The 26,181-nt window shown below is 41.0% G+C and overlaps 1 protein-coding gene across 5 annotated transcripts in view; it reads right to left on the bottom strand.

Annotated features, from left to right (window-relative positions):
• Positions 1-26,181, bottom strand: part of MBD5 (methyl-CpG binding domain protein 5) — a 180,663-nt gene that overhangs the window by 46,337 nt on the left and 108,145 nt on the right. For all 5 annotated transcript variants that reach the window (XR_013228094.1, XM_077320116.1, XM_077320113.1 and 2 more), the window contains 4 exons: positions 15,601-16,298; positions 8,882-8,984; positions 7,323-7,503; positions 1,759-3,882 (listed from right to left, as the gene is read on the bottom strand). Coding sequence is in view for 4 of the 5 variants with exons in the window: in XM_077320116.1 (XP_077176231.1) it covers positions 1,759-3,882; positions 7,323-7,503; positions 8,882-8,984; positions 15,601-15,713 (2,521 nt within the window). In the remaining variant the exon portion in view is untranslated. The remainder of the gene's footprint in view (positions 1-1,758; positions 3,883-7,322; positions 7,504-8,881; positions 8,985-15,600; positions 16,299-26,181) is intronic.

Genomic DNA, 26,181 nt, shown 5'->3' on the forward strand with positions numbered 1-26,181 from the left:
CTTAATTTTCTATAAGAAAAATCACACAAGTATCACAATTCATTACTTGAGAGTATGTATAATGATTAGAGTGTCGGAATACGATTAAGGAGACCCAGATTCAAATCCTTGCTATGCCACTGAAGCTTTGCGTCCTTGGGCCAACTACACACACACACAGCCTAAGTTTGCTTCACAAATTTGTTGTAAAGATAAAATAGAGAAGAGGAGAATGATGTAAGCCCTTCCGAGTCCCCACTGGTGAGAAAGGTAGGATACAGATGAGAAATAAAGAGTTACAAACTGCTCTATGCCACCACAGCATCTGCTGGAATTTCTACAGTCTCAGAGGTGGCGGGGGGAGTTGAATGAGGAAAACAAATTCTGTAATAAGCAAAAGAAAGTACTATTTGCATAGAAGTAATGCCATGCATACTGACTTGATGGCTAGAACTATCAGCACATCTGACTTTGTTACACATTAACATAGAAAACACCGATCATAGTAATAATGCATTATCAGTAAACATGACAGGACATTAGTTGTTGCCAAAATTATTTACTTATAAATAAAAACATTCTTGAAAATGTCATCTGTGTCTAGGAATTATCATTTTAATGCTGTAGATTGTCTTATATTAATTTTTCCATACTATATTTTGAGTAAAACCATGTCTTTCATTTCACTCATTCTGAAAGGAAAAACATTAAGATTCCCCCCCCAGTATTGCCCTGAATTTCCCATATTTTTCCACTGTGAAAAGCATTGTCTTAAAAAGCTTTTCATTCTAAAAGAGAAAATATTTTTCAAACACAACATTTATCAAACATAAAATCAAACAGAAAAATCCATTAAATATATTTCAGTTCCACCAGAACATAAATAAAAGTTTTTGAAACAGCATGTAAACTTCAACATAATCCATAGAGGTCCTGAGGGAAAATGTTTGTTTCAGTGTATTCATTCAAAAATGAAAATCCCTATCAATCACAATTTTGTTAATTCTGAAGAAAAAAAATCATTTCCACTGACTCCCACTTTTCTATACCTCGAAAAGCAGGACTAGTTGCTATTTAGTATTTCTATCTATCGCTGTGTTATATTGTCCATTATAAGGCATTATATTGGTATGAGCTTTTTATTGGTGAAACAGTAGCAAAATTTAGAGCACCTTTTTACTGAATGAAGTATTATAATTTTGTTAGATCTGAAGCTGTGTTTTGGTACTTCTGTGTACTAATAGATATTATATGAATAGCTATGGAAAACATTTTTATCTGGCATCAGACTAATGGTAAGAGTTTATGAATGTCATATTTTGGTATGGTTTTTTTTGTATTGTGCATATTTAATATTTAAAAAAATATGGAGACTTCTGTCCGTGTTCAAATTTATCGATACATTGGGCACATTTCTATACATGTTCCTACTGGCATTTTGCTAATATATCAACAAAGGGTCAGACTAAGATTCAAGTAAGAATCAACTACATATGAGTTCTATTGCAAAATGTCTAGAAGGAATTTCCTCACAATCAGAGAACAATGATAGGAATTGAAGCTTAAACAATGTCTTTCTTTTAAAGAAGAAAGCTCCAATGACACTTAGAGAATACCATACTTGGACAGTGCATAAGATAACACTTGTGATGTACCAAATTACTAAGAACATGCAACTGAAATGTTCATTCCTTTCTCTTGAAGAGAGGCAATAGAATTCATATTTTAAAATACTCTCACTGAAACTCCCAGAAACACAGATACCTGCCAGAAACATACCTGTTTCAGGACTTGTTTGATTGCAACTGCTCACAATGCTGTTTGGTATCACTGGAGTGGAGGCTGCTTGGATTCTTGGCTGAGCTGGGTTCAGATGTAACGAGTTTCCTAAAACCATTCCAGATTGACTGAGTACCCCGCAATTCCCACTGGCTTGCATCTGGTTTATTAAGCCTGTAAGATGGTGGTTTGGACCGGGGCTAGTTCCGTGGCCAAAGTTAGTGTTTGAATTCTGGCAGTGCATACTTTCCCCTCTTAGAGGTATATTCTGTGTCAGTGAATTCTGAAGAGTACCAGAGCTCATATTAGTGTCTGTAAAATGCAGCTGGTTAGCAGAGCAAGGCAAAACAGTATTTGAGCTCCCACAACCAGTAGTGCTATTGCTGCTCATATGAGAGCTTTGACAACTCATGGATTGAAGTAACTGAGACATAGAAGTGATGGGAAATGAAGCTTGGTTCTGCTTTCTTATCAAATCAGGCCCAGATTTGGGGACTCCAGAACTATCCAACTGAGACTGTCTAAGCAAACTCAACACTGTAGTGGTAGGTGGTTTCCTTTTCCTTAAAGGGTCTTTTTGTTGAGACATCAACTTATCTCGTAGTGCTGCTCGACCACTTTGCCCTTCATTTGATGGTAGAAGCATGTTGGCAGTAGGAGGAAACATGGTGTTTAAAGTGCTATGTCCATCATTGCTGCCACCAGTCACAACTGTTCCAGAGTTGCTACTGCTGTTGCTATTATTACCAGCAAGTTTATTTTGATTTGCTAGCTGTGCTTTGGCTGCTGCTGAGAGTAAACTACTAGCTGGAAAAGAGGCAGCATTGTGCTGGTTCAAGATCTGATTTAAAGGCATTCCCAGCAAGCCAGGCTGACTTTTCATGGGCCCACTTCCAGCAGATGCGGATGGAAAAACTGCATTGCTTGGAGGATTTAATACATTGCTTATTCCAGCAATCAATGGATTAGGGATGTCTTTATATTGATGGTGTCCATCAGTCTTGGTGGAAGGACTTGATGGCATGGATGGTCTAGGAGATCCTATGGTTGACCTTGGTGATCGAGGAGGAACTTTAATAGTACTACAAGATGACTGTGGTCCTACTGGAGGCATCATGAAATTTCCGTGATCAGATGACGTGGAAGATGACCGTGATCTTTGGGGTGAAGCCTCAATCCTTCCAATTCCAGATCCCATCACATGAACTGGTGATGTTACTGGTGAGGGTGAAAGAGAGGTTGAAGCAGAGTGCTGAACTCTTTGCATATGACTCCCATGATTTGTATGACCAGGTTTTACAGTTGGCAAAGGGAGATTACTTGGCAAAGGGACAACGGCTGGAGGCATGCTTACATTCATCACAGGTACCTGAGAGTGGACATTTGAATGATAAGTACTTGGATTAATGATAACAGGATTCTGATTCACTGGTTTGCTAGGAATGGGGTCAAGAATGCCAAGTGGATCCTTCTCTGATGTCAATGGCTTTTTCTGAAGAGCACAAGAAGGTGGAGGGCCTTGGGGCTGTTTGTGGTGAAACATTGCACGTGGCATTTCCATATTAGTTGAAAAGTTACACATGGGCTTTTTCATTATTGGACTTTTTGTGGTCAGGGTTGGGGAAAGAGGTATATTAGTCCTTCCAGCCATTGCACATGATGACTGCACAGGAGAACCATGTAGCATTACCGAAGGTGGGGATAAAGGGGTTCTGTTCATATGAACAGGGCTCGAGTTAGGTGCCCCATGAAAACCGGAATTATTCCTTGTGAAAATATCTGGACTTCCAAGTGGGTCTGTCCTAGGAGAGATTGAGCCATCTCCATATATCTGTGATCCTGATGAAGCTGGACTAGGCATTCCTCCATGACTGCCCCGATACGGAGACTTCTGTCCGTGTTCATTACTGCCCAATCTCTGCCTTGGATAGACAGAATGAAGTTCTTGCTGCTGGTTTCCAGTCATCTCTTGCACATACAGCCTACCCAAGGCATTTGAGGCTCCCATCATCAACTTGAAAGGAGTCTTACATTCCGGCATCACAGAATTTGTAATCCCTTCATGTGATTTATTCCTCACAGATCTTGGAGTTGTCGCACGTGAAGATACTATTGGAGTTGCACCTGATTTAGAGAAAATGTTAATTATTGTCATTCAGCTAAATAAAGCATGCTGTAGCAGAGTATTGCATGTGCACATCAGATACAGAGCAACATATGATCCGGAGGGACTCTAAATCAGAGATTACATTTCCTATGCCAGCCACAAACTGAGGAGAAATGCTAGCCTGATTTCCACTATGTTGCCATGTCACTACTCAGGAGACCCAGAGGGTGTTTTCCCCAGAATCCAAACATGGTTGTCCATGAGCTCTCTGAATCGCCCTTTAAAGCAATCTCCAATTACAAAGAAAATAAAATGAAAATAAGCCAGAGAAGATTATCTTGAATTTATCAAAGCACAATAATGGTTATCAAACAAATGTTGAGCAAATAAAGGCATGGCTCATTTCTGTTCAGTCTATTATTGCTCCCAAAGTCTCAGCTATACTAGGTTTAGAGCACTAATTTGGGCCAGCCATGTACATAAGAAAAAAGGAAGGCTATTCTCCATCAGACTATTGCACAATATGGGACATCACCTTCTTCTCTACTTGCTTGGCTTTCTTCCAGTGCACAACATTTTAGCTTTTCATCATCTGATGGAAGTCCTGCACAGCATTTCTATATATTAACATAAGGATCTCCCTGCTGCTTCTAGTCAGTAAGCCCATTCTAATTTAACTAGCAGTGGCTTATCAAAGGGAATGGTCTTTCTTAGACTAATTATATAAGGTCATTTTAGTTGGAGATGCAAGGGACTGAACCAGAGATCTTCTGCATACAAACTATGTGGTCTATCACTACGATATGTGATGCTAGACCTAAGAATAGAACACAGGCTAATCATGAATGGGGCAAAGCAGAAATTACTATGTGCCATGCTTTAGCTACCATGATCAAGTAAGCTGCCAGGTCTATAAAAGTCACCCCACAAGATTTAACTGCTTGTTATATCTTGACTTACATTTTATATGCACATGATTTTAATATTTTATCAAGAAATATCATTTGTAACTGATTTCCACAAAACATCAATAAAGACATGTATGTCAGAAGGAAATAGAGTTGCACTTACCTGTAACAGTTGCTTCTCAATGTCTTCTGTCTAGACATACATTGATACTGTGCTTGCACAGGCAGACTGAGAACAGTTTGTTTTCTGTCTTCAAACTGGATGCCCTGCCCTTTTCGGAGCCAAAGCACGTGCAAGTTTTCCCCCTGCTGAACACACCCCATATGACTGCACCAGTGGCAAACCAATATGCCATGGCACACCAGTTGAGAATCTCTGGGATAAACACAGGAACAAAACCTCTCAGTGTAATGAAGAACTAAAACTTAGAAAGGCTCTAATCTTCTTGAAAGCCTGTAACTAAGATGCACAACGGCTGGTTTTTGCTTGCTGTCGTTGTTAGGTGCGAAGTCGTGTCCGACCCATTGCGACCCCATGGACAACGATCCTCCAGGCCTTCCTGTCCTCTACCATTTCTCAAAGTCCATTTAAGCTTGCACTGACTGCTTCAGTGACTCCATCCAGCCACCTCATTCTCTGTTGTCCCCTTCTCATGGTTTTTACTACAAAGCTTTATTTCATCAACCCATCTACCCTGTCTCCCTATGTTTAAAAAAATACCTTTATTTTGTTGGATTTAACATCATCTCAGTGCCATTTTGAAAAGACTTAGAGAAGAGGGCTCTTACAACTTCCCATAAAGTTCCAGGGCTGAATCCAAATCTTCTGTCATTGATAGGGTCGGACAGCTAGTTTTATTATTTCACAAAGAAGAAACCATGCTACTTGGGACTGCTCAGTCAGCGAGAGAGCATTTTATTTTCAGAAGGAAAAATTTGCCTCAGTTTGGCAAAATATGTAGGGCAGTGGTTCTCAACTTTCCTAATGCCGCAACCCTTTAATACAGTTCCTCATGTTGTGGTGACCCCCAACCATAAAATTATGCAAGTGTTCTTTCACAGAAATTAAACCAAAACTGACCAATGTTCAGTTCAGTTCAGAAACTGATCCATTGTTCAGGATTGTATAGAAATTGGGTTTTCCCCGGAGTTTCCTCAGTTCAGTTCTGCCACTTGTCCCACCATGCCGATCTCTCTCTTTTCTGCTGCTCCAGACAGACAAATGCTCTATCTTGATCTACCCTGCAAGTCTGTTGTATGGCTCCTGCAAGATGAGCGGCAATAGTAGTGGTGCCCCCCGGCCAAGCTGCTTGTCCTGAGGTGACCCCTGTGAAAAAGGGTCCTAACCTCCAGCTTGAGAACGGCTGGTGTACGGGGTATGTCATAAGTGCCTTCCTGGACTAAGCTGTGGCAAAGAGGTTCACCTAAGGATACCTCCATATGTTGAACATCTCTGTGATATGAAGGCTGCTATTGGCCCACAGACCGCTAGGATAGAGGAGTTCTCAGTTCCAATGGCCTAAGTTGTCCCAAAGGGAAATCAGATGGGTCAACATCAGCACCAGAGAAGGAACTTGAAACTGAAATCAAATGAGGTGACAGAGTACATGGAGGAGCCACAACAGCACGTTGTTCCGGGTCCAGAATCTTGGACAATGATGTCCACATCTCTTTGCTAGCTGATCCAGCCTTCTCTCTTTGTTTAGCCTCTTTGTGCTTTTTTGCAGTTGGTTCCAAGTGTGATCTAGTCTTCTTGGAAGGCGTTGGAGAAAGTGGGTCTTGTAGTGCACCTTCTATCTCCGGAATAAGTGAAGCGGCTCTCCTTGGATACAATGGGTTAATCTTCGTAACTGGAACCGCTGGAATTGAGTAGACCAAGGGGGGTCTGTCTGATGGAGCTGAAAAGGGTGGTACTAACGCCAAACTAGGAGCTGGTTTAGTTGGAAATGAGGAGGACAATGCCTTCTCCCATAAAGCTGCTTTTAGCTTAAAGGCTCTATATATGTATGAGCCTTCAGTGTCAAGCCTTGACACCCCCCCCCCCCCAAACATTATGAGCCTAATGTAGGCCCAGCAGACAAAGTTTATGCTTGTCACTGTGCGGCATCTAGTCCCACATTTTGAGCATTTCTTGAAAACTGCCTTGGTTGCCATTTTTGTGGGGCCACAACCTCAAGTTCATCAGGAAAGACCAATTAATAGCAATGAATCTCTTCCTAAATAGCAGAGACTATTCCTCTGAAAGGAAAAAAAAAACCCTCAATCTTCTTTGCAGCAACTATGAACAATGGAGAGTGCTAGAAAAACCTCCTATTCTTGCAGTGGCGAAAAAGAAACTGAAGGAATGAGCATCCAGTTTTCAGAGCATTTGACTAGTTTGGTGGGAAAATCCATGCATGCGCTGGTTCCAAAAAGGGCAGGGCACTGCAGTTTGGTTTTAAGCTAGGAAACAAAATGTCCATGGCTGGCCTGCGCAAGTGCAGTCCCAATGTGTGTCTGCACAGGAAGGTGGAAGATGTGAAAACAAGCAAAAAAACAACAACACTTACTTGTTCCACCTCCAGGACTAGTCAGAACCAGAGATGGATGTGGCGCTTCCATGCTTTTATGAAGTGTAGCCACTGCGATAATTTTCCTTTTGTGAATGCATAGCTTAGTGACATCTTCATCGGCTTTAACATCTTCAGCTGTTCTTTGTGTCACAGCAACTCCAGGATCAAAATTGAATACCTTAAAAATAACACCAGAACCACATTACCAATAACAAGTCTTGAATTCCCTCATCAACTGGAAATCCAATCAAATTAGTTTCCTTTATGGTCTGTCTTTGTAATTTGCACTTCAGATGAAATTTAATAATTCATTCAATGCACTGGAAACATAATTTCTCTCCAAGTATTCAACAACTGCAAGATGACCAATTCTCCACCCAGCTCTGTTGGGTCATACTTTTGAAGACTCACTAAAGGGCTTGGGCCTGTTCTACCTAGATTTTATACATCTCTTACTTAAACTCTTCAGGCAGCAAACTTAATCGCGCCACAAATTCACAGAGTGATCAGGATTCTGAAAGAGGCAATATGGGAGAGAGTATCAGAACCTGAGGGATTTTAAAATGAAGGTATATTTAGCAGCAAGCAGAAAGGGATGAAATTTTGAGAGACTGGTGGAAGGTAGCATCTCATTCCAAAGGCAGATAGGTGTACACAGTATGTTACTTCCACTCAAGGGGTGGTGACATGACTACCAGTGCTAAAACTCAGTAAGAAATCAGGTCAATGTCAATATATTCATGATTTTTACCACATTCAATGTTTTCATTAATTTTATCTACCAGTGCTTATTTTGTATGATAACTGCCTGGAGTTACACTTGATCTATAGCATACCTTAATGGTTACTGGATTATTTTTAGGTGGCACTTAAGTGGCATTTTTTGCTTTTATACTTACTATAAGGGAGGAAGGGCTAATAGTTTTTCTTAGAAATTGTGGAAAAACACTGGCTTATAACCAAAAATCAAGACGAAAATTAAAAGGACCACATTTGTACCAACTTCTTAGTCTACTGAGCAATACACTTTTCTTTTTCTTAAAAAAATACTATTCTACCACAAAATAATGGCTATTAAAACTAAAATCACTGAAATCGAAATTGAGCTTAAACAGCTCTGAAATGCTCTATATAAAATCAGAAGAGGCCTACTGGATCCTACCAATAGTCCATCTAATCTAACATCCTCACACAGCAGCACACCAGTTCCTCTGGAAGGCCAACAACGGGGCAGAGAGGCTGAGGCCTTCGTCTGATGTTGCCTTTTGGCTCTGGCATTGAGGCTTAGTTCCGGTGAATGTGAGGCTCCCTTTAGTCACCATGGGAAGTAGCGATTGATAGACTTGTCCTCCATGAATCTATCTAATCCCCCTTTAAAGCTGTTTATTCCTCTGGCCATCACTACATCCTCTGACAGCAAATTCCGTATTTCAATCACTCTATGTGTAAAGCAGTATTTCCTTAAGCCATTTACATTCTTGGCAGGACTGAAATACATTCATTTAATATATATTACTTTTACATTTAGAATCTATTCACAGGTACCCCATTTTTACCTTGGGAAGGATGAGAGGACATTCTAAACCACACTTGCATGTTCCATCAGTCAGCAGGTATGTTTTAACCTGCTCCAAACAGGACAACAGAGACCCACTAGGACTGAAAAAATAAGAAAATGCAACAAATACACATTAATCAATATTTTTAGACAGGTTTCATACACAATTCAAGGAGCAATTAATCCCACTATTCCCATGGCAATATCCAAAGAAAAGTTTAAATAAAGGTGATTTTTGTTTAGAACAATACCTCTAACTTCTTTTTCCTCTAGCCTACATTTTACTGGCATGATATTTCAAGGATGTTCCATTGCCCTCTTGGATGTTGTAGGGTATCAACCTTAGTATCATCAAAGTATAAAGGTAAAGGTATCCCCTGTGCAAGCACCGAGTCATGTCTGACCCTTGGGGTGACGCCCTCCAGCATTTTCATGGCAGACTCAATACGGAGTAGTTTTCTAGTACCTTTCCCAGTCATTACTGTTTTACCCCCCAGCAAGCTGGGTACTCATTTTACCGACCTCGGAAGGATGGAAGGCTGAGTCAACCTTGAGCCGGCTGCTGGGATCGAACTCCCAGCCTCATGGACAGACAGCTTCAGACAGCATTTCTACCGCTTACCACTCTTATAAAGCATAACATGATGACACAGAATGTACAGGAGAATTGTGCAACTACTGCAAAACCTTTCCAGGCCAAAGAACGAGGTCCACACCTTCACACTGTGGAGAAAAGTCTCCAATGCCAGAGGATGCAATTTCAAATACTGCCAGCCTGGGCCCAAAGTAGCTTTCTGTCCGTGGAAAGGTAGGAGATTTTCACATTTACCCCTCACATTGCTCCTAAGTGTCCTCTGTCCACTCAAAACAACTTTTAGGAGTGAGTTCAGAGTGCTGTAGCAGCAGGGGAAAGCAGGAAAATTCAACTCTGCTGATGGAAATTCCTTCTGTTAGCAGAAATCAAACTTAGAATTCAACTCAATAACCATTCACAAATTCATATATTTTAAACAAATTTTAAATCAAGCTATTTCTAACAAGTTACAAGATACAAATTTATTTTAGAAAGCTAATATTCAACTGTTAAGCGGGCAGAAGAGATCTTCATGCAATGCTGTTAATGTACAGAGAACACTTGTTTAATAATATGACTACTTTAATAACCATTTATCAGTAACCCATTGCTCCTAATCCTTGTAAAATTGTTGGTTATATTGCCTATACTTAGGCAATAATGTAGTGTTGTGACATAGGGCACAACTCCAGGATGAGGCCTCCCTATTAGGGAGGGGTGGTTTATAATTATTAACAACAACAACAACTACTACTACTACTACGACGACGACGTGTTTGGATCCAGTGGACTAATTTTGCAGGTAAAACAATTTCTGCCCATGGAATGTGACTACTTCTCCCACTGCAGTCTAAAGTGCCATTGTTCAGGTCTGCCATATTCAGCTGAGACTGTTAAACACTAATGTATTATATAGGTAACTCATGGGCCCCTAATACTAGTATTAGACTGGATGATGGATTATAGCTTGGAATATGCATTCATAGACATTCCACTAAACACAGAAAGCCACAGACACACACAGAGGCTAGCAATGACTCTGGAAATTTGGCTGGCTTTGGCCAATTTGTAGCTGTTGTGATTTTCCTACTTCCCTAAGGGGGAGGACAGGGCTTCATTTTCAGTGACCCTTGAGCTTCCTTGGAAATGTAGAATGAGATTATGGAACAATTCCTCTTTTCCTTCCCAAGATCTAAATTCAGCTGGAGAGAATGAACTAATATGCTGGACAAGGTGCTCTGAGACAATCCAAAACTACAGGGACAGTACCCTACATTCCCCTCCCAGCTATCAGACAATAGAGTAGGGCAGAGGCTGGTCAGGTTCAGCATGGCAAGAAGTGATGCTCACAGTAGTAAGAAAAGCCATAAATTTGCACTCCAGGACAAAAAAGTTTAGACTTTCCCCCCTTAGAACTTGATATGTGCTGATGGAGGATGAACGAATAGGACAAGTTGTATTAACTTGTTTATAGAAAAGGTATGAACTGGGAAATAAACTCAAGGTGCCTTAGTCCTAACTATCCTTATACTGATAGATTCTAATGGGTAGCTGTGTTGGTCTGAAGTAGCACAATAAAATCAGAGTCCAGTAGCACCTTTAAGACCAACAAAGATTTATTCAAGGTGTGAGCTTTCGAGTGCAAGCACTCTTCCTCAGAGTAAGAACTCCCTACATCAGGGGTAGTCAACCTGTGGTCCTCTAGATGTCCATGGACTACAATTCCCATGAACCCCTGACAGCAAATGCTGGCAGGGGCTCATGGGAATTGTAGTCCATGGACATCTGGAGGACCGCAGGTTGACTACCCCTGCCCTACATGACAATGGGAATATATAGCAAAAAAATAATTCTGTTAAATTAGTCTCAAAATAGCTTACAATCACCCTGTAAGGAATTCCTGTAAGGAATGTTTCACACTTGTATGGTGACAGATGAGGCAACCAGCAAATGGTGGGGTGGGAGCCTTTGATCACTGACAGAGTTTTATTTCTCCTACAAGCAAGAGAGCCCATTGCAACCAGGAATGAAATGGGTGCTAGGACCCAGGGGACACTGGCAGGCATAGATCTCTCTCTCTCTCTCTCTCTCTCAGCAGGAGCCATAGCAGGTAATCAGGGGTCATTTGTGGTTTGGCAGGGCTCTCTGTGTCTTTCTCTCAGGGGCCTGAGAACAAAGTGGCTAGCATCCAGGGAAGGAGAGTGGGAGCTGTAAAGGCAAGGCCAATCAGGGTGCACCCAGATTTTCTGGCCGCACCTGATTGGCCCTATTCCAACTTGGACACTCCAGACTTGTTCACCCCCCCCCCCCCAGGGTGTTTCACAAATATTAAGAGGAACAACGGATAAGGATGTTTTTGTAAACTACAACTGAATTCCAGGGGATTGATTGGCTGTTTTGGCAAATAATTATCATATGGCTGTACTTGGATGTATGACACAGTTTACTAATTTAACAGAATTAATTTTTTGCTATATATTCCCACTGTCATGTAGGGAGTTCTTAGTCTGAGGAAGTGTGCTTGCACTTGAAACCTCATGCCTTGAATAAATCTTTGTTGGTCTTAAAGGTGCTACTAGACTCTGATTTTATTATACTATTCTTATATGTTCGGGACATCGTATTTACAGTCAGGCAAAGATGTGTTTTATGTATTTTCCAGGGCTGGCTTCAGGCTTTTCTTTTAGACCATTTAGCTCTCACCTAGGCTAAAAGAAATAGTCACTCCTGCTGCTTTCTCAATGATACCTCAAACCAGATGCAGTTCTGCTGCTGCCTTGCAGGACAAATAAGACTGAATGACTGCTGAAGAGAAATGAGACTGGAAGTACTCAGAAGCAGTAAAGCACTGGGTGGCTTAGCAAGTCTATCAATGAAACAACAAAACAGGGAACAAAGCAACCCAACCCAGCTAGGAACATGAAAGGCTGAGCAGCAGCAGAATGTATACTAAACATTAACATGCAAATATTTATTTCAAGACATGTGCACATATAAAACTTTAAAACATCAGCATATATCACACACTATTTCACAAATCCAAAACTTTTTGCAATATGGATAAATGACCAAATAACCATTAAGCCAAATGCATTTCAACCCCTCTTGGGGTCTTCTTCAGTGGTCTACACTCATGTGATGTAATAATGGGGACTATAAGGTGGTAAACTATGAATGAAGACGCTCCCACACTAATACAATGTATCCAAATATATTTTTGGAGTCCTCCAATTAAAATATTTATTCTTCAAAGTGCCACCCTTATTGAATCCTTATGTGATAACAGTCTATCAACCAGCACCTCTGTCAAAACTATCAAATTGTGGCTTCAGTTTCTACCTTAAGAGATTCATATAAAGAGAGGAAGTTGTACGTGTGCGTGCATTTAGTGGGGCACACAGATTCCCATTTTCAGTCAGTGGGTGCCAGACCTGCAACCAAGTGGCCATGCCTCTGGTGTTGGCTGTGCTGCTGCTTGCCACACAGATGGGATCATTCCTGGGATCATTATATTTGTATACCGCTCGGGGAGGGCGGTATACAAATATAATAAATAAATAAATAAATAAACAAACAAATAATAAACACCTGCAGAGAAGTATTTGAGGCCTACTGAATTTCTGAACATACATCCAGAAAATGACCCCCCATAATTATTCAAAACACTTTCATTTTTAATAGTGTGACCTGAAATATAATTAAATGAAAAGATGCAAGCTACAAAACCCAAGAAAAAAAAATTAATGCTAGGTTGGTTAATTCCTGGTGGTAATATGCAAAGATAAAAGTTAATTATGTGCCAGGGTTAAAGCTATAAAGGAAGGACAATTAAACTACAAAAGGGAGGAAAATTGCTCAATTCTGCACTTACGAACTATGACAAAGTATTTAAACAAAATAGTAAATGATTTTTAAAAGCCTTCTCAAAGCATCATAATATGTATTTGGGTTTGACTAAATCTATCTTCTCATGTTTCCTTGCCGTGGATGTTGGACAGGTAATGTCAATTTTGTCAAAAATGCAGTTGCTTGTACTTTTTGCCAAGCAAGGTAAAGCTAACATTACACCTGAGTAAAGAGTTTGTCCTTAAATGGCTCTGTTTCTTTTTTTAAAGTAACAGGTTTCAATTACATGTGACTCAAGAGATCTGTGATCAAGCTTGCTGTTTTTAATTGTTTTTAAAAGAAACACCGGTGCTCTGGGATTTGTGATCCAGCACAGGAATGGGGGGAGTTCTAAGCCTTCCTTACAGAATTTTCCCAAGAGAGATCTATAGTTTGCCCCCAAGAAGAGACTATTAATCCTGGTAGAAGGAAAAGCTGGCTAATTGCCACTTGGCAAGGAGGCATGATTTCTAGCCAGGAAATTACATGGGAGAAAAGGGGCAAAGATAGCCCTCCCTCCTGCCGCCCTGTAGTCCTATTCCACACTGGTCCTCCCCTCCTCCAAAGCTGCTTTTAAACAAACAGCAGTTGTTTGGAAATAGGATCACAGACTGCCACACAGTTGGGTCCTTTGATTTCAACAGCCAAGTGCACCAAACAGTCAGGCATTTCTAAAAGTTGAATGCTACTCACTAGCATTACTTTTACACCATGATGTACTGTTGAGACATGATTTCCCATCTTGGTGTAGTGGTTAAGAGCAGCGGTCTCTAATCTGCAGCCAGCTGAGAAACCTTGGGCAAGCCACAGCCCTGTTAGAGCTGTTCTCACAAATCAGTTCTGTCAGAGCTCTCTCAGCACTCCCTCCCTCCCTGGGGGTCCTTTGCAGGGAGATGAAAGGAAGATGACTGTAAATAGTGAAAAGCGGGGGGTATAGAAAACAATTCCTCTTCTTCTATCTCTTTTTCACATTGCTTGTGAAAAAGTTCTCTTTGCAAGTTTACATCCACCATCTTACCCAGAAGGATTTATGGCACTACATATACTAGCTATGTTTATGCCCTGGCATGTGTAACCACTGGGCTGTGGCAACAACCAAAATTCCACTGTACCTGAATGGAATTTTGTGATCTTTTTAGCCTCCTTCCTACTTAAATATAGCTGGTTACATAAACATAATTCCAGAAAGGAGGGGGGGGGGGAGAGAGGCAGAAATGCAAGAGACAGAAGATCCATAATGAAAAACAGAGTTTCATCTTAACCTGTTAGTATAATTTAACTTACAAAAAGTCTGATGAAATGGACAACTTGATTCTAGAGTTAACATACCTCATTTAAGTGACATGTTAGCAAAATACATAATCTCGGCACAACAGCATGAATGTTCTGATCATCGCTCAACAGTGGTTGTTAGTTAATCAGCAGCAAAGCTGGGTCCCAAGTGGTTGGGAGAGAGGCCTGATTTTTTTTAAATTTAATATGGAGAACAAAAGCATACTTCAGAAGTTGGAATACAAAGTAGTGGCTAACCTAGTCTAGTGCAGACTACAGAGGGGAAAGTACACTAATTCATATGTGCAGATAATGGACATAAACATGCAATTACAGTCTTTCAAGTAAGCATGTCCACTGGACTTTAAGGTGCAGCAGCATCTTGGTCATAATTTCTCCTTACAAAAAACCCTTCCCTATAAAAATAAGGCTACAATCCTGACATGCCGCCTTTTACAAGCATTCTGAAACAGAATGATGCAAGGAATTCTGCACCATTTGATTGTATCGCAGAGTGTAACTGAACCCTTTGTGGGTTTTGCTTCAATCTCTGGTGAACACCAGGATACTTAAAAGCTTGGAGACAATACTGACTGTAGAGAAGATGCTCACCCCGGTCTATGATCCTTGCAGGCGCTCCACCCTTCCTGAAAAATCACCGTAAGGACACTGACTGGTGGCTGGAAAGTTCTTTCGAGACGGGCACAGTAAATTAATGGGGTAACTGAAGATCCTCTGCCAGCCAGATTTAGCCTACAGGGTGTCACCGTTTCCTAGCCCCTTAAATAAAATGCTATACCTTAGTGCTAACAAGCTGACACTGAGGTATTCATTCCAGTGGGAAAAGAGAAGGGGGGAGGAGGAAATAAGTGTAAATTTTATGTATCATTAGAACTTATTTTTTGTGATAACCTCCACACATCTTGTTAAATATTACACTTCAGCCCGAATTCTGAGTAATGAAACAGGCCTGCTTGAATGCTCACCTGATATACAGAACTCCATTTTGATCCACCCGCCGTTGCCAACCAACTGGAACTTGTACTGCAGGCAGCCCTCCATCCTTGTCCCCACTATCACACTCCTTGCCTCCATTCATTTTTCTGATTCTACTTATGACTCTTCAAAGATATCAACAATGAGATGATATCCTTATTTTATATGTCGTCATGGTCTTCAGAAGGCGGCCATACAGCACAGCTATTCCCAGATTGTGAAAAGTGCATTGGGAAGCTCTGGCTCAATTTGGAACTGAGTCTGCAAAATCTGCCATTTTTGCATTTGTGTGTTTGGACAAGTTCAGTTGCCCATCGTGATCAATATTAAGTGTGAAATGTTCTATTCCTTATGTAGTCATGAGAACAGCCTAAATGGGTAAAACGAATGCTTCCAAGTTGGGAAAATCATACTCCATCAATGTTCCATTTACTGGTCGAAAAGAGAGAAAAATACTTTTTTCTAGTTCAACAGCATGACTCCAGACTTGATGACTTGCTACAGTAATTTCTGTTTTGAGAGCATAAGCCCCATTTTTACAGGTGTGCTATAGCCAAGAGTTCCAGATCTTAAATCCTCTTATATGCCATGGTCTTTTTGTTTTCTTGTCCTCTTCCATTCATTATCTAAGTTGCTGAAGGATACCTCTTCTGATTCTCTCATGATGATATAGCTCCAACAAGAAAATCTGAAAAGAAAACATAAGCAGTTAATATTATCATCAAATGAAAGTTTACTTTTTTGAGAATATGCACATCAAAGAGACTCAGAACCAATCCTGTAATTCACAAAACACTACCTTAATATAAACTTTAGGGGAAAGACATCAAAGAAAAGAGAGTTGGATGAAATACATCAAAGAAAGTAGAGTTTTGAGAACAGTTTGGGATAAGGCATACTGTTCCAAGGAAAAGAGTCAGCATTCTTTTGAGCAGGTATATTTATTCAACATACCTAAATAAATTCTTTGTATTCTAACAGGATTTCTTTTTTTTGGGGGGGGGGAACCAAATGATTTCGCCCTCATCAGGACAACCAAGGCAGCTAGACAAATTAAAAAATAAAATTGCATCTTAAAAAATAACAGAACCAACAGAAACACACAGTACAATTAAAACCAGAGCTAAAATATACATACATGTTGGGCAGAATGGATGGATCACTGAGGGGGGAAACCAAACCCAACCCAACCCAAAAGGCTTCAACCACGGGCAGAAGACAGCAATAGAAGGGAACAGATAGGTATCCCTTGGAAAGGAGCCTCTCTCCAGTATTGTCCCCAACCTAATCTCAGAAAGTGGGGACACTCAAGCCAGGATCTCGGACAGTGACCACAGTCAGGTATGTTCATAAGACGGTAAGTGATCCTTCAGGTACTGTGCTGTCTTTCAGGTTGGGTTTTTTGTTTCCCTTTATGGAACCTAAAGACTGTGAGGGGCCTTTCAGTTGGGGTCCACTGAGGAAGCAGTCATAAGCAAAACACAGGCTTTAATGGTTCCTGGTTTGGATTTGGAATTTCCAGGGGCATTCCTACAGTTAGAAGAAGAAGAGTTGGTTCTTATATGCCGCTTTTCTCTACCTGAAGGAGGCTCAAAGCGGCTTACAGTCGCCTTCCCTTTCCTCTCCCCACAACAGACACCCTGTGAGCTGGATAAGGCTAAGAGAGCCCTGATATTACTGCTCGGTCAGAACAGCTTTATCAGTGCTGTGGTGAGCCCAAGGTCACCCAGCTGGCTGCATGTGGGGGAGTGCAGAATCGAACCCATCATGCCAGATTAGAAGTTCGTACTCCTAACCAGTGGTCCCCAACCTGCGGGCCGCGGCCCGGTGCCGGGCCACGAAGGACATGGCGCCGGGCCGCGGCTCCCTCTCCCCGCCCTCCCCCGCAGTAAAAAAACTTCCCAGGCCGCAAGCTTGCGGCCCGGGAAGCTTCTTACTGCGGGAGGGCGGGGAGAGGGAATCGGGGCCGGGCCGCGCCCAATGGGGGCGCGGCCCGATGTGCGGGCGCGGCTCGCGGGGCGCGGCCCGATGCGGGGGCGCGGCCCGCGGGCACGGCCCGATGCCCTGTCGGTCCCCAACCTCAGAAAGGTTGGGGACCACTGCTCCTAACCACTACACCGAACTGGGATACAAAAGATACACACACTTGAAGTATTACAGTGTTGTATTTGTGCTTTTAAAGCATTGGATAAACTTTTTCTATATTATATCAACTCTTACTTATTTACATTGTTGCTACACAGTTGACCAGTAGCAAGCAGCTAGGCCTAGTTGAGACATACAAGTCAAAAGTGGTGTCTGACCTAGGTTTGCCAACCTATACATGGGACCTTGAGATTTCCTGAAATTATAACTGATCTCAGACAACAGAGATCTGCAGCACCTCTCCCCTCCCCACCTGAGTAAATGATTGCTTTGGAGGATGGGGTAAATAGCATTATATCTGGCTAGGGCAACTCACCTTTTCAAACTCCTCTCTCCCTAGACTCCATTCCCAAATCTCCAAGAATTTCCCAATGTGGAACTAGCAACTCTAGAAAGGCCTGGCCCCAACTAGTCCTCCTTTGAAATTCAAAAGAATCTTGGAAAGGACCCCTCTCCCCTGCCTTTTGCTCATAGAATAATAGTTGTAAGGGACCTCATGGGTCATCTATTCCAACTCCCTGCACAGTGCAGGACACTCACATCCCAATCGCTCATCTACTGTAACCTGCCACCCCCTTGAGCCTTCACAGAATCAGCCTCTCCCATCAGATGGCTATCTAGCCTCTGTTTAAACATTTCCAAATATGGAGAATCCACCACCTCGTGAGAAAGCCTGTTCCACTGAGAAACCGCTGTGTCAGGAACTTCTTCCGGATGTTGAGACGGAATTTCTTATGAACTAATTTCATCCCATTGGTTCTGTATGTCCCTCTGGGGCAAGAGAGAACAACTCTGTTCCATCCTCTATATGGCACCCTTTGAAATACGTGAAGATGGTCATCAAATCCCCTCTCAGTCATCTCCTCTCTAGGCTAAACAGACCAAGCTCCCCTAACCTTTCTTTATACGTCTTGGTCTCCAAACCCCTCACCATCTTTGCTGACCTCTTCTGGACACACTTTAGTTTGTCTATATCCCTCTTCAACTGAACACAGTACTACAAGTGAGGCCGAACCAGAGCACAGTACAATGGTACCATCACCTCCCATGATCTGGACACGATACTCCGTTTGATACAGCCCAAAATCCCATTTGCCTTTTTAGCCACTGAGTTATACTTCTGACTCATGTTCAATGTATCATCTACTAAGACTCCTAGATCCTTTTCACACATACTATTGCCAAGACAAGTCTGCCCCATCTTATATTGGTGTATTTGGTTTTTCTACCTAAATGCAGAACTTTACATTTGTCCCTGTTGAACTTCATGTTATTCAATTTAGCCCACTTCTCGAGCCTATCAAGAAACTCACAGAAATCCAGCTTGGAATGCTATGGTTGCTTAGTAAAAGCCACTGGGGAAATGCCTTTCTGAAAGCTACTGGCACTCCTCTGGTCATTTTTGGATTTCTAAAGCCTCTCATTGTATTTTTTTAAATTTCACTTTTTGGGTGCAAATTTGGGGCATTTTTCAGTTCTGTAGAATGACCTGTAGGCCCTGTAGCCCGAATGATTTGGGTGAAGGAATAGAGGGGATCCTTATTAAATTTGTAGATGACACTAAACTGGGAGGGGTAGCAAACACACCCAAAGACAGAATCAGAATACAGGATGATCTTAACATGTTAGGAAACTGGGCTGAAATGAATGTCAATAGTGATAAATGCAAAGTTTATCATTTAGGTAGGAAAAAATCACATGCATCACTATAGGATGGGCGAGACTTATCTTGGCAATAGTATATGTGAAAAGGATCTGGAAGGGAAATGATCTGTTTAAGCTGAGTCAGCAGTGTAACTTGGTAGCTAAAAAGGCAAATGGGATTTTGGGGACCTGTTCTATGTAGTTGGTTGGTTCTTATATGCCACTTTTCTTTACCCAAAGGAGTCTCAAATTGGCTTACATTTGCCTTCCCTTTCACCATAACAGACACCCTGTGAGATAGGTGAGGTTGAGAGAGCCCTGATATCACTGCTTGGTCAAAACAGCTTTACCAGTGCTGTGGCAAGCCCAAGGTCACCCAACTGCTTGCATGTGAGGGAGCATGGAATCAAACTCAGCTTGCCAGAAGTCCACACTCCTAACCACTACACCAAGCTGGCTCTTACAATGTCCAGTGATGTTACTGCTTTACTCCATTGTGGTAAGACCTCACTTGGAGTACTGTGTTCAGTTTTGGGCAGCATAACTGAAGGAAGATGCAGAGAAACTGGAGCATGTCCAGAGGAGGACTATGAAGATGGTGAGGGGTTTGGAGACCAAGTTGTATGAGGAAAGGCTGAGGGAGCTTGGTCTTTTTTGCCTGGAGAGAAGACGACTAAGAGGTGTTATGACAACAATCTTCAAATACTTGAAGGGCTGTCATATAGAAAATGAAGCAGAGTTGTTTTCTGTTGCAGCAGAGGGTCGGACCAGAATCAATGGGTTTAAATTCATTCAAAAGAATTTTCGGCTAAACATCCGGAAGACGTTCTTCACATTGCAGTTCCTCAGTGCAACAGGCTTTCTCAGGTGGTGGTGTATTTTCCTTCATTGAAAGTTTTAAAGCAGAGGATAGATAGTCATGTGACAGAAATATTGATTTTATGAACTTAGGCAGATGGTGAATAAGTGGACAGGAAGGGATGTGCCAGTGTTTGTACTTTGTGGCCCTTCCTTGCATACCCAGGGAATTGCTGATCACCACTGTGTGATAGTAGATGAATTTTCTTCAGGCCAGGCTGGATTGTGGAGATTTTACATGGTGGGGAGGGGGATGATTTGGGCATGAAATTGGCATCACTGTGGGTAGGCAGGTAGTTGTGAGTTCCTGCATTGTGCAGGGGGTTGGACTAGATGACCCTGGAGGTCCCTTCCAACACTATGATTCTACGACCTATCTTTCCTGTTCACAGCTCCCATCACCAGATTTAAATATCCTCAGATGTGGCCAACTGTCCTATTAGAATAAGGGAGAAGGGCATGAAATCAGTGGAGAGTTAATCCTATCTCCCTCTCCATTGATGAGTAGGGATGGGCACAAACTAGCTCAAAATCCAAAATTTGGCACAGTTTAGAGCTCTTTGAACCAATATTTTGGGAAGGCTGTTTGGGACATTTAAACCTAACAGCTAAGTAGTGCAGGTCTGCAGCTGAGCTGATAGGGTTAAATGGCTGCCAGCCATTTGCTGCTAGACTTAAATGGCTATGAATGGCTAACAGTGGCTGTGAGCCATTGAACTCTTCAGTTTCAGTTCCCCCACTTCCAAGCAGGGAGAACTGAAACAGACCAGTGAAATGGCTTACAGCTATTTCAGCCTAACAGCTGATATGCACACCAGCTCTGCTGTTAGGTGAGGTGTTTGTGAACCACTTCATCATTCAATTTTGCTTCCCATTGTTTTCGACAAGTTAAATGGTTTAACTCTTCCTGGGAACTCTCCCCCCTCCCTTTCCCCCCCTCTTGACTGTGGCAAACCATTGCTAGGAAAATGGGGGATCCGAATTGGCTGTTTTGATTCGGGGAATTTTCAGCTGGGTTTGGGAACTGCCCTGAATCAAACAAGAATGTTTTTGGTTTGTACCCATTCCTGTTGCTGAGTCTGAAACATTTACTGTATTTGCCGGTGTATAAGACGACTGGGAATATAAGACGACCCCCCAACATTTCCACTCAAAATATAGAGTTTGTTACATCAAGTGCACCTGGCGTATAGGACGATCCCACCACTTGGAAGCATGTTTTTCAGGGGGGAAAAGTAGTCTTATATGCCAGCAAATACTGTAAATAAAACAATCAAGCTAGGGCTAATGATACCCAGGGATTAAATTTAGGGATTCCCAATGGGCTGCAACAGGAAAGCACTGCTGTGAGTAATCAATGCATACACGTCAGTGCCACTAAATGGCAGAACATAAGAGACAGGGTTGAACCCACTCAGGAAGCCCAGACACACAAAATCTCCCCCTCCAAACACATCCTGCTTGTCATGATGGGCATTTCACTAGTATTTAAGAGTACTGAATAATGTTCAACCATTTCTGTATTTCATGCAACCTGTCAAATATGATAAACAGCAAAAGTCATTTGCATAATTGTCTATGGAGATTTTTTTTTGCAAAAGATCTTTTAACTGGCACTGTAAGTAGGCACAAAGTGCTTGCTTCAGCTAAGAATGTCATTTTCAGACCAAGTCTACTTTCTGTCAAGCCTTTTAACCTTGAGAAGTGTTTGAAGTTGGACTGCAGACAGTAGTGTCAGGGTTTTAGCAATGTAAAAATAGTGTGTGCTTTTAAGACATAAGCCACTTAGCATTAAAATTTCAATTTTCCCCCATCCATCCTCCAGGGATAACTGCCGCACAGAGCACATGAAGACTCATAAGAAAACATACTGAATAGAACCAGCAATTTTAGGACAACAAAGTGTTCACAGTGCCCACAGACTATTTCAAACTGTACTTTTCTATTCAAGAATGACAATGCACTTATACATACAAGGAGAAAAAAAATAATTTTAAGCAATGTTGAAGGACAGTGGGGAAAAGACAGTTTATTACTTTAATATAATTACTATAATGCACCATAATTGGTTAGTATGCATTTTTATAAATACATGTGCACAGAAATTGTAAAGATTTTTTTTATTGGGAGACATTCATTCTTATTTAAACATTATCAGTGCGGTGAAATAGGTATCATTTATTTTTTTCCCTCTTAAATGGTTCACTAACACATCTAAGTGTGGCTATCATTTATTTTCTACCCATCTTTTAGGAAGATAACTTAGAATGGATTTTTCAGTATTTGTTTAGGGTCTAATTACTAGCCTCTCTGAGTTGACAATAGTTCGTCCCACTCTACATCCCCCATTCCCTTGTGCCACTTTGCCACTAACAATAACTCACTAGTGGTTTCTGACCCAGTATTTCCAAAATAGTACTTCATCAAATTTCATAGGGAACAAAATCTCAGATGAAATAAGAATGGAACTGAGTGAATTAAAAATATAGTCGTTCTATCCCTAATATCTTCTGTCCTGAAGATATGTTGTTGTTGTTTTTTACAACTCAGTTTTGTTATAGCCGTTGAGGATTTCTTGCTCTTCAAAACAAACAGCTTGTTCTGATCTAAGAGACTCAAAATAATATTAATGGTAGCAGTGTGCTTGGAACACAGCTTCTGTCTTCATTGTCTGAAAAAAAAATATTTGCAGAATTAAGCTACCATCTGTGAGAACTCACTTCTCACAATAGAAAAGAAAATATGCTCTGTCTGTCTAGTATTTATTTAGAGCTGCAGAATTCTGAGTTTGTGTATACGTGACGCAGAGTGACAGAAACTCTAATGCAGGTCTGTAATCACAAGATAAATTTATGCCTTCTGCATCCAATAAGCCAACCCCTTGCCCCATAGCACTTATGTCATAAAATATGCCTTGAACAGTCACCAGGTTAAATGCTTCTCTTATTAATTTAAGTAAATCAACTCATCCAAAAATCAGATACTGAAGAAATGAAGCTGCACAACAAATAAACTATTCAGGTCATGTTTTGATTATGACTATATAGTGAACTAATCAGCCATTTAAAAACAAGAAAGCCAAGCTAATATTCTAGGAATGACATATATAAAACATGACACTGTTGCACAGCTTTTCAAAGAACATATCTACATTATACTTAGATGCCAGCTGTTGGGAAAACTGTACAAAAGTTAGCCATGACTAGGGTGGCATTTTTCAATACTTAGATGATGATGAACATGTAAGTCTGTTAGCATCAGTCAATGAAATGCAAGTTATTCTCAGTTTCTAGAATAGTCTTAGTTGTGTTCTCTATATCTTCAGAAGCATATTTGTTTTTATTTATATTGTACCCTGGTACAAATTAACCCCTGAACCCAAGTATTTGTCTGCATTATTTGGTCTCATTTTTCCCATGGGACTTAGCTGCAGCTAACTTTTAAAACTTTCACTTAAACAGTTCTTCTACAGAAGAACAGAGTACACCCTCTTTTTGCCCCAAATGCCCCCAAAAGAAAGAGGGGCATGTGGGATGTACTTGGCCTAACGCAACAGAAGTGAGCTATGCCCTAGCAGTGCCACTAATGTCTCAGGAGCTTGCCTTAAACCTGGGTGCTGACTGCAAGGGCCCAGAAAACAATGGTATAAACCAGGGGTAGTCAACCTGTAGTCCTTCAGATGTTCATGGACTACAATTCCCATGAGCCCCAGCCAGCAAATGCTGGCAGGAGCTCATGGGAATTGTAGTCCATGAACATCTGGAGGAGCACAGGTTGACTACCCATGGTATAAACCATGTTGGTGGCCACAGCAAACACTCCTGGACACTGTAGAGCAGCTATAGCCTCAGGGGTTATCTTGGTTACATAGGCAAGGAACCAGACCTGAGTCCTAATCAAAATGGTCTGGGTTAGTCTGTGTACTGGGGGTTACCCACCACAGAAATAGACTACTGATAAGACCAGTGGTCCACCTAGTCTAGCATCCTGTCTCACACAGTGACCAATCAGTTCCCTTGGGTTGTCAATAACAGGGCACAGAGACCCAGACCTTCCCCTGATGCTTCCTCCTGGCTTTTCTTCAGAGGTCTGGTGCCCCTCAGTCAACTCTCTTCAGTCACCTCAGCTAGTAGCCATTTATAAACTTTTCCTCTCTGAATCTGTTTATCCCTGACGCCATCACTACATTCTCTGTCAGCAAATTCTACATTTTAACCACTCTCTGTGTAAAGTAGTTTTTCCTTATGTCCATCTGAACTCAATGCACATTAGCTTTGTTGGATGCCCTTGAGTTCTATTATTTTGGAAAAGGGAGAAAAAAATTTCTTTGTAAACTCTCTCCATTCCATGCATAATTTTATAATAAACCTCGGTCCCTTTAGTTTTCTAGTTTCTTCCTAGTGATCATGCTCCAACTCCCAAATCATCTTTTTGCTATGCAGTGTCCTTTTTGAGATACGGTGGCCATAACTATATACAGTATTCCAAATCTGCCTGTATCATACAATATTACAACTGTATTACAATATTAGCTATATTATTTTCAATCCCATTCTTAATAATCCCTAACAGAGTTTGCCTTTATCACTACTGCATAACACTGGGTTGACACTTTCATTGAGCTATCCACTGGGACTCCAAGAATTTCCTCCCTGTGTAATCAAGTGATATAAAAGGTACCTCCCTTTATTGGAACAGCAAGGGAAGAAATTATGGGAAATTTGTTCTCATACTGCTGCAACAATGTATGTATTACAAAATGGCCCAGGCATACCTGTTACAGGAGATAAAAATAAGAACCAATTAAATTGACTTTGAATGGACATGGCAATTCTCTTATACATTATTTTTTGTACAGGTCATGAAACTGAAAACAGACTCTACTCTCCATCTAGAACCCTGATACAAAAATAGAACATGTTTTTCTTCTATGCTTAAATTCTTTAAAAAAAAAACAGACAACTGGATATATAGTCACTGAATCTGATCAGCTGCTACAACATCAATATGTTTTTAGTGTCCTCTAAGCATTTGTCAATTTTGCAATATGCAATATAAAAACCAATTTAAAAAAACTGCACTCACGCAGGAGAACGCAAAGAATTAAACAGTATAAAATTAAATTGCCTTGCTTTGCACCAGAAACACTAATCGTGCAGAGAAATATTAAGTTATTCAGTTCAAGCCTCTGTGCAAGAAAATGTCAAAAATATAGTGGGATAGCAAATTAAACCTGTAAATTATGCTTTCGTGCTCAAGTATCAAGTCATGTGACCAAGTTATTTTTAGATGCTTAGAATGTTTTTCCGAAGTGCTGTTCTTAAAGTTGTTTACTGAAACATTGTGCAAATAATCAACAATTTCATGAAAAGTCTGTCATGAAAGAGTACTCTTAGCATAATTGGTTATATATTAACCCAAAATTAACTATTCAGAAAGCTATGCACTGGAATTTCTAGACAGCTAGCATGAACTCATCTACCCAATCAAAAGCATGTTTACTAGAATATTTCAGTAAGACTTCCTTCATAGTAAGTACATTTAGGATTCCAGCCTTACACAAATTCTTCTCAGAAGGCTGTAATGTCCCCTGCAACACCACTGTATGCATTATCAATTAAACCTATTACAATGTTGCAATGATACGTAAGCTGATGTTTAATAACTGAGGTAGCAAAGATTGAGTCAAAAGGCAGAAGATTAGAGGAGTAACTTTTGTAATAACACAGATTAGACCTTCTCAACCTTTTAACTGTGGAGTAACCCCTGGAATATTCTTCAGGCATCCAGTAAACCTAGAAGTGAAGCCAGCTGGCCATACCTCCCCGCAGTGTCCCCTGCCATGTCCCTGGAAGTCACATGTTTACAGTTTGCATGGCATCATTAATAAAAGAAAATGCTTTTAAATTAAGATGTTAATTTCA

Source organism: Paroedura picta, chromosome 2 (genome assembly GCF_049243985.1).
Source record: "Paroedura picta isolate Pp20150507F chromosome 2, Ppicta_v3.0, whole genome shotgun sequence".
Lineage (NCBI taxonomy): Eukaryota > Metazoa > Chordata > Lepidosauria > Squamata > Gekkonidae > Paroedura > Paroedura picta.